This window comes from Hakea prostrata, chromosome 7, assembly GCF_041222555.1.
Source record: "Hakea prostrata isolate BN-2017 chromosome 7, UWA_Hpros_2, whole genome shotgun sequence".
Classification (NCBI taxonomy): Eukaryota; Viridiplantae; Streptophyta; class Magnoliopsida; order Proteales; family Proteaceae; genus Hakea; species Hakea prostrata.
The window spans coordinates 8795622-8805265 of NC_142606.1; the positions used below are offsets into that span (position 1 = coordinate 8795622).

General features: G+C 38.5%; 1 protein-coding gene across 5 annotated transcripts; it reads right to left on the reverse strand.

Moving 5' to 3' along the window:
* Positions 1 to 9384, reverse strand: LOC149009490 (topless-related protein 1-like). 5 transcript variants are annotated; one of them, XM_089160738.1, is made up of 27 exons: positions 9204 to 9384; positions 8729 to 8829; positions 8424 to 8603; positions 8222 to 8335; positions 7970 to 8128; positions 7490 to 7667; positions 7272 to 7395; positions 7030 to 7142; positions 6730 to 6898; positions 6447 to 6556; positions 6272 to 6341; positions 6041 to 6114; positions 5851 to 5946; positions 5679 to 5774; positions 5411 to 5538; positions 5082 to 5316; positions 4818 to 4982; positions 4660 to 4737; positions 4346 to 4492; positions 2634 to 2744; positions 2342 to 2521; positions 2135 to 2263; positions 1954 to 2049; positions 1622 to 1810; positions 1372 to 1538; positions 712 to 909; positions 1 to 508 (listed from the first exon to the last, which is right to left on the reverse strand). In XM_089160738.1, the coding sequence occupies exons 2-27, from the start codon at positions 8806 to 8808 to the stop codon at positions 451 to 453; spliced, it is 3444 nt and encodes a 1147-aa protein (XP_089016864.1). In that variant the 5' UTR covers positions 8809 to 8829; positions 9204 to 9384; the 3' UTR covers positions 1 to 450. The 5 variants fall into 5 exon arrangements, with proteins under 5 accessions (XP_089016864.1, XP_089016862.1, XP_089016865.1 ...); XM_089160736.1 differs by having other exon boundaries at positions 8729 to 8832; XM_089160739.1 differs by lacking the exon at positions 9204 to 9384 and adding an exon at positions 8916 to 9180.
* Between the last annotated feature and the right edge of the window lie 260 nt (positions 9385 to 9644).

Consider the following 9644-nt stretch of genomic DNA (forward strand, 5'->3'; position numbering starts at 1 on the left):
ACAGTTATCAGCACCTGATGAAGTTGAACAGCCATGAAATAAAACTGGCTAGCATTGGTGCCACTTCTATTGGCTAGGGTTTGTTCTGTCGGTCCAAACAAGTCCAGTTGTCTCCCTCCCCTTTAATTGAGAGAAGTTTCACATTCGTCCCATGTACTGACAAGGTATTGTGCATAAAATGCAAATCAAATGCCAACACCCAACCAACTTGAATGAATAATTGAATCATGATATGAAGAAAAGGTAGCAAATTTCACTAAGAGAAAATCATTAACTAATAAACTTCTTTACATCAAGAGAGTTACTTCTAAAAGACAAATAGATAACTTAAAATGGATCCACTATTCTCAACTACCACATAATGCATAACTCAACCTATTCCTGCATGTTTGAAACCCCACTATCCCCACCACCCCCACCAAGAAACGGAAAAACCCTAATCCTAAATGCTCAGTCTAACATTATATGTCCAATCTTGAGTAAATTATGTAACTTGATATCTTCATACCTGCATACGAAAAATGGTAAAAGCAAATTAACAGCAGATAAAGAAGAGCCAACACATGAGGTTGCAGATGCACCACAAACTAGATAGAGCTTCAGTGATCACAACTCAAATGGCATACGACAAGCATGAATCACGCACAACATATGAGTGAAATGAAAAGACAAAACTAAAACAAAAAAGATACGTTCACGCACATCCATCACCTCTGCTGTTGATCTGAACCAGAAGCTCCACCAGTGGGCATGCTGCTTGTTGACCCATTCTCAACAGGTGGGGGTGAACCCCATTTACCTTCAGATTCCAAAGGCTCAAAGACATGGACACCTCCATCTGTCAACCCCAATGCAAACTGGTTTGGTTCTGATGGATGAGCAGCAATCACCAGTGGATATACGTTGGAGCTGCAAGACAGCAAAAAATATTAGTAATTAATCATACCATCAGAGACAGTGAAAGCAAATATAAACACACAGCATACCGACATGCACATTGAAGTATCTCACAAGTAAGAACCTAAAAACTTTTACTGATTCATCAAATGACTGTTACAGACTTTAGCATCAGGATACATAATGCATAACCTTTTCCTAATAGTTCATTTCTATGGTGGCAAACCAGCAATATTGAATCTGGGTAAACCAGTGGCATTTGAACTATTTGTCACTAGGTAAAGCATACATCCCAACAGTACTAAAATGTGAGACCACCATAAGCTGATGCACCAGAAAAAGTATGAAGGCTATGGTTTTCTTATTGCAATGTGTTACCCTTCCAATTAACAGCACAAACTTGCAAATTCAAGCTGGCATGGTGACTGTCTTACATTTTTCATCAGTTTATAACAAAATGAAATTGAGAAATACCTCACGCTGGCTGGCAGGTAAGCAGTCGGATTAATTCGGCATCGTAATCTTAGATGTGCAGCACTAAATATGCAAATAGCTGCATCCAAAAAGCTAGCATATACCAACTGGCTGTCACAAGAGAATGTTGCATGGGATATTGGCGCAGAAGATTCACGAGGGACCCACTATGGGAAAAAAAAATGAGCATTAGGACAAATGAAAAGGTCTACACACAATCAAAGCACCTTAATCTCTCTCCACATTTTACCTGCTTGACACACTCTAGTTTTGTCGTTTCATAAATAGCAAGCTGAGTCTCATGGACAACCAAGAAGTGTACTTGATCCTGGTGAAACTGTACACGGGTGTCTGATAAAGCCGTTGGTGCCCTCCCTCCAGGAAGTGGCAAGAATCTGCTCCTTTGCTTTTCCCATCCTTCAGAGTTCCACACACAAATCTGCATCAAGAGAGAGTCAATTTTTTAGCTGCTTCTATCAGAAAAACTAGAAATGGTAAATGAAAATCGGGTGCTCCTTTGATCAAAAAAAAAAAAAGTGTGGGTGATTCATGGGACACAAGGAACAAAGATTAGATATTAACCTGTGCATCTGCTCCAGATGAAACTAATACATTTAATACATGCGAAAAGGCAAGCCCAGTGATTCTCTTGGAGTGGCCTTTGAGCTTGCTTTTAACCTACATAAACAAGAGAATAATTAAAGTATCACTACCACTTCAGAAACAAATATATGCAGATGGTTTGCTCAGAACACTACCATACCTCATCTACACGGACATTATATATCTGGATTGTAGAATCATCCATGCCAATAGCAATTATGTTGTTGTCCTGAGGGTGGAAAGCCAGAAATGTTGCCGCAGGTGGGGGAGGCATGAACATTGTCATTGTCTGCTCACAATAGTGGAAGTCAGTAAAATCTTACATAAAGTGAATCCACACCTCAACTGCAATTGTTCAGTTGATCACCTTAAATGTCATCATGTTGAACAGAGAAATCTTTCCTCCTGATGCAGACATTACATAAGAATCATTCTTAGACAAAGCAAAGCAAGGAACAGCCTCTTCAGGATTGGCATCTGTTATGTCATTAGTCATTAGTATGCCACTTGCTGGTTGCCATAATTGAGGCTGAGCACTGGCCGTCGCCTACAAATTTATTCATTCAATAAAGAGTCACAAAATGAGTTCTCAAATTTGTAGAGGAAAAGGATGCAGAGGGAGAGACAGATAGAAGCAACTCAATAGACATCCTTCTCACCTTCCCACTTGAATTGCGGTCACTTCGCGGCCATTTCCAGAGCAGATGAATGGCATTTGATGCTAATGCCAAAATGGCAGTTCCTGAATTTGTATAGATCAACCTTGATATCTGCAACGGCCACCCAAAACACTAATGAAAAACTTCCATGATGGGACCAAGGCCCTACATAAAGTGCTTCCAGAAATAATTTACTTATTTCAACTACCATAGGATAAAGAATTTATTTTTCCAAGTGTTTCGGGATGGGGAGGGATGAAGAGATCTTAACAGTCATCATCTTAATAGAGAATGAGAAAGATTAACTTCTGCTTAAAAATTATTCTATTAACTAAGAATGAAGTATTTTGAAGTTATCTAATTAAATGTGCCTATTTGTAGCCATTACTGAAACTAAAAGAAAAAGGAAAAACCAAAAGAGAGGTCACTTTAAAGCCTAGAGCATATAGGATAGCATTTTCTTTTCCTGTTTTAGCTTTTGATAAAACAAAGAATCATATTAACCCTGCTCCTTCATCACTGTTAGTACACATTTATAAATCCATCTAAAATAGTATTTGGCTGAAAAAGAAAATCTTAAATAGTATCCTGCCTTCACCAGAACAATACCACCATTACGGGTAATGTTGTCCTATGACTTCTGCATCAAAGGGCCAACAAATTCTACCCATTGGCATATCCAACAACTCAAACAAAGAATAACCAGGAAACTGCACGGAAGCATCACTTCCACTGACCATTCAAAAATTACTGTTCAAGGCCAGAAAAATCGGAGTATGAAACCTCATTCATGGTAATGTCAAAATCCAAAAGATTCCAACACTACAATTTTGTTTCTCTGATAACAACTAGATCAGGTATAGGATCTTCAGACAATCTCATTCTTTGAGTCAAAAGAGGGAAATTGGTGGATAATAGTGGTCAAAATTTCAGTCTCAGGAAGATATTTATACAGTTAGCAGTATGGAATATCACAGGAAGCAGGGATCCACTTGAGATGAGATACTATGAATTTATAGCACTTGTGGCTAAGTTTAAGGTTTTTCTTTAATTTCAACTGGGAGATTCTTCTGGTATTCCAAGAATGTTATAATGCTAGTGGCTATTCTTCAGCTCAACTGGTATCTAAATACAACAGACTAGAGCCAATATGAGATGTAAAAACAGTGGCAGAGGAAAACTGGGCCCAACCCCCACTCTTCTGAAGCATGTGAAGAGTAATATAGCTAAAACACAACTTCCTCATAGATTTAGGAGGAAAAAAAATGATACTCCAAACAAATTTCAATGATTATACTAAATAAAACCATACATATAAGCATAATGCATGGAAAAATAATGCTCAGACTACATACAGCTATAAAATGAGTATTCAACAATCTTATTAGGATTATCATTGACTTGACTGCAATAAGAAACAATGATAATATCTTGTTATGCAACCAAAACTACAGACAAAAACTGCAAAAATGTGACTTTTGAGTGAATTTGGACATCTCTAAACGATGCCCTTGAGACACCACAGAATATGAGCGAGCACTCATGTTCTTTTGGTAAGAAACGGTCTATTTTCTCTTAATATTCAAATATACAGAACACTGCTGAATATTCAGATGCAAAAGTCTTAACTCCGTACCTGCAATACAGTCAGTCAATCAATAATTATGTTGAATTACCCACAGAAATGCTGACTATTAGTGAGACCACCCTACCTTGTTTGTTCTGGAACTATCAGGAAGTTTCAAAGCTCGACACTGGGATGATTCATTAATTTCTGTGATTTTCCAAATCTTTGATTTGTCATTTGCTTCTTCACTCAATCTAGGCTTTATATCTGCAAAATTTCGTGCATCTCCATTCTAGAAAAACAAGTAGTTGCTTCAGAAAAAGTTTACAGAACACAGTTAAAAAAAAATGATGACTAGAAATTTGTTTACGAATGAAAGGACAGAGGAATGAGAACCATAGAATACAATGTGGTATAGAATTTATTAACAATGAATAAAAAGAATAATTCGAAACAAACCACTCCAGCTATGGAAACCACAGGAGCTCCTATAGCACTACTTGCAGCCACAACAGTTGTAATCGGGCTTATTATAGCCTGCATGAGCGATAGCATGCATCAGCAAATACCAACATTTCCAACCAGACTAGACATATCACAAGAACCAGTAAGCTAACCTTCGTTACAGATTCAGAGACCACTCTTGAAGCATCGAAAGAACGGCTTTCAAATGTTCGGAGCAACCGTAGACCTTCTGCATTTGCCAAGATTTTGATTCCGTTTTCATTCGTAGAAACAGCCAATAAAGTTCCCTCTTTATTGAAGCGGATACGTGGGCTTGCCTTGATATTGTAAGAAGTGAAAATTAGCATGTAAAACCACAAGATCTTATTCTCAGAATCTTTCATCATAGTTCATCTAGAAACATTCTAAGAACTTACTGGTAAGCCTCCATCAGCATCAATGGTAGTCAACAGATTAACATTATCCATATCCCAAAATTTAATCCCAAATTCGTCACCAGCAGCCAAATATCGATTCCTAGTGGTATCAAACTGCACCACACCCAAAGAACGTTTCCGGAATCCCAGATAAGTCCTCTTCACGGCCCCCTCACTTTCATTCCATTCAACAATGTATGACTCTCCATCCTTACTGGTCCCGCATGAGAAAAGCCTAAAAAAATATTCAAGGAAAACATTATCAGTTTGTCCCAAGACCAATAATATCTAGTGAACTGAAACATGAAAAACAATGCAGTCAAATCAACCTTGTCCCATCAGCACTATATGCCATTGTTGTGCACCAGTGACCTGGAGCATCATAATCAACCCTTGATCCCAAATTATCATATAACCATGCCTTTATTTTTCCATCTAGTGCTGTTGAAAAGATAAACTGGATACATGAAAGCCCAGTGAGTGTTAGGGACAACCACAGACTGGCCATTAAACAACAAAAGTAGCATGACAGAAGAGAAATTCTGCAATGTAATGGTACAACTTAGAAAGGAACTTTTTAAACATGGGATCTCTGACCTGGATGTTTTCCTTGTAATGAGGGCAGACAGAATAAACAGCAGCTTCATGACCTTCAAAAGTATATTGCTTCGCACCGGTAGCACCATCCCACACCTGAACTAACAACTTTCAATATAAGAATTTGGTCTATTACAATATGCAAGTCAGTTATCTTGTGCAACAGACCAACCTTAATTGTTTTGTCATCACCACAGGTTATAACACTCAGTTGTTTATTAGGGTGAGAGAATGCAAGATCATTCACACCACCAATATGAGCATCAATCTGGACATTAAGAAAAGGTTACAACTGACAAGTCAAACAGCAAGTTTAAATAATGAACCGGATATCAGACAAGAGTCGAAGTCGAAGCATATACCTCCAAGTGCTGCCGTACATCATCAGCACCATGGTAAGAATATATTTGCACAATGTGCCTTGAGAATGCAACTCCTGTTTAATGCCCCGGGGGGTGGGGTGGATGGATTTAATGATGCTTGAGTTAGAGTTAAATCAGAAACTAGATCATAAATAAAAAAATACAGGAGAATAGATCAGAAACTATGATCATAATTCAATGAATGTAGGAGAATAGACAATGTGACCTCACCAAATAAGGTGCCATCAGGGCACCATATTACACGGTTAACTGATACGCCAGAATCTTTAACTAATGCTGCCTGAAATAAGTTGTTTGAGTTTTAGATCAATCAAACAGATCAACCAATGATATAGAAGCATCATGGTGCACATTCAAGATAAATAAAGTCAGGAAGAAAGCTTACTTGGAAAGGCATTGAACATGCTCCAATATCCCAAACCCTGAAATTTTTCAGAACTAATCTCTCCCTAGAACCAACTTCCCACAATCCTATTTCCCCCACATTGGTACCAACTGGAACACCAATAACATCATTTGTGAGCCAACAGGCAGCTTTAATATAAAGTACATAATTAAAAAACTTAATTAGATCCGCAACACTAGAATCCAAATACAAAAGAAACTTACGAAACATCAGATATACAATGTGGAGAACAAGAAATGTGAGTAAAGAGAAAAGCAGAGACCTAGAAGTAGAGTTTGTTGGATAGGGTGAAAATCCATGCTCATGGGACATGACCCCTGATTAAGGTTTCGTACAACAGTCTTGGGCAGGTCATCAGGAGTGCTAAAAGGTTGACCGTGAGTCTGACCAGGATAACTTACTGGTAATATATTATTAACAGGCAGATTTACCTACAAAAAAGTGAATGAATATTAACAGATGAAGGTAACATGTCATAGGCATAATAAGGTTTATATTACAAAAGAACTTCATGTATGAAATACAATATAAATGCAGGCCACCAAAAGTAAACCCAGTATACCTCATCAGAAATCCCAATTGGCCTATTTCTTTTGGACACAGGATCTGAGTCCCCAGATGGGTAATCTACAGCCACGCTGTTAGCTGGAGGAGTCCGAGGATGCTTCAAAATTGCTACCACAAGGCATCAGAACAACTTAAGTCTAACGAGTTAAATTAAAAGAAAAGGAAACTACTTCCTAAATGAAAAATGTAATACAAGCATAAGAAGCATAAGCCTAAGTCTTGATTTAAAACTAATACCTGGATTTGCAGGACCACCCAGACCAATAGGTCCCCCAGACACTACTGGGTGAGTAACAGTTGATGGGTTTGACATCCAACCAGTGAGGGATGTTTGAACAGGTGGTGGACCAGGTTGGAAAGGCTGAAGACAAAGTTTAAGCATGGTTAGAAAACAGAGAAGCGCATGAAAAAGATAAAAACTGATTTCATGACCAAGTTGGCTATAGGTCACCTACCCCGTGTGCACCAAGAGGAGGAAAACCTCCAGCTTTTGGTATCGATCCCAGGATTGGATTATTTGCTGGTGAAGGGGCACGAGCGCCATTCGGTTGTCCACAGGTATGATCAACAAAGAGAGTCTTTATATCAGGATTAGGTCGTGGGTTTTTGCAAAGCTGATGCTGCCAATTCAAACTGCCCAACAATATCCAAATCAACTTAGAACATAAATAAATAAATATTGTGAAAGTGAATATTAGCACACAGTTACTTAATATTCCCAGCAGGCATTGTGACTATTGCGATAACGCAGTCTTATCAATCCAATTTAATTGGTGTGTAATGACAAAGAAGAAAAAAACACACACACACACACGCACACACACACACACACACACTCACTCTTTGACCGTAAGCAGCACGAAGTGTTATATTCTGTGTAAAAAGGGTAGTGCCACGGCGCCACCATAAAACTAGAAGAAACTTGCTGAAATTACCTTTGATTGATGAGTGTCCGTAGCCTTGAGTTTTTAAGGCTAGGAAACTGCAATTTGTCACGGAAGAGAGGATTGGCTTCAATAAGCTTCTTGAGCTCAACTAGCATGATTGTTCTAGCAGACTTCGTATCTCCATACTTGGAAAGTTGCTCATTTTCCCTATGGAATTCATATGATCTAAATAAATATTCTTTAGAAGATATATAAATCCTATGTATACAGCCAAGGATTTCGTGAACAAATGAACCGTACCTGAAATTCTCTAATGTCAAGAGCTGCGTAATCTCCTTGAACAACTCTTCATTAAATGACGCAAAAACCTTTAGATCCTTTACAAGGATTTCTACAGCCTTTGCACGGTCATGCCTATCAGTTTCAAATGTAACCAGTTAAAAAGCTAATTTTCATGACGATAACCTCACAAAGGGAAGGTTCCTAAAAATCACAAACTCACTTGTCAAGCGCCTCCAGATACTTTTGCTTCCTGATTTCGAAAAATATCTTCATGGAGTAGCGGTTATCATCCACTTTAGTGAAGCCTGACAGATATTTCTCAACCTCATCCCAATTCCCATTATGGACCTCGTCCTCGAAATACTTCATGTTAAAGAAGAATCCTGATTCCTGTTCAAGCCTATTTAAAAGCAAACAATCAACAGAGTAAAAAATACCGAAAATGAGGGCCCAGCCCCTCCCCCCACCCCCCCCCCCCCCCAAAAAAAACAACAACAAATGAAAAACTTGCTTAAGAAAACCCACCTGTGAACAGTTTCCTTAAATTTCTCCTCATCGAGGAACTGCAAAATTAAAAACACAAGCTCCCTACTGAGAGAAGACATCAGGAAGAACCAGCCCCAGATCTTCTGCGCAAAGAAAAAAACAGATAATTAAACACTACGGGGATCTACAATTGAAAATCAATAAAGCAGAAGTAAATCACAGAGACCAGAAGCAAAAGATTGAACTAATCTCAGCTAAAACATGCAAAGACCAGAATTTCCCATCACAAACACCACAGAATGGAGAAATCGAAGGCGGCAGAAACTCAAAATGAAGAACTAAGATGAAAAATTAGGGCTTTAAACGATCGGAAATACAAAAGAAACTTTAAAGCATTGGAATCGAAGATGCAGAATAAAAGGGGAAGATATGAAAAAAAGCAGGTCAAGGGAAAAGAAAAAGCCAAACTTCAAAAGCAAAGATTCGAACAGAGAAGGGGTAACCAGAAGCTTACCTTCAACAGAGAGTAAGTACAGAGATCTATAAGAACAGCAGAAAAAACACATAAAACAGACAAGACCGAACCAGCAAACTATAATGAACTGCTTTCCTCTCCTCTATCTCTCTTCCGACATCATTTCTCTCTTGCCAAGGAAAATATAAAAACCAAATCGCAAGTTCGACAACTTGCAGAAAAAGGCATATTTATAGGGGGAGGCGATAAGATAAGCAGAGTAACTTATATCGTCGCACTCTGCTGCTTATCATTTGATAAGTTATAAACTTATATAAGTACAGTGATCATCCTGCCCCACGGAGCCGGCTACGTTATGTCGACTTTAACGGCGCGGAATATAGAGCAGACAGCTGTCGTTAGCCTTTAATGATATAGAGAGAGAGAGAGAGAGAGAGAATTTCCGGTCTTTGGACCCTTTCTCCTTATTTTTGCTCAAAA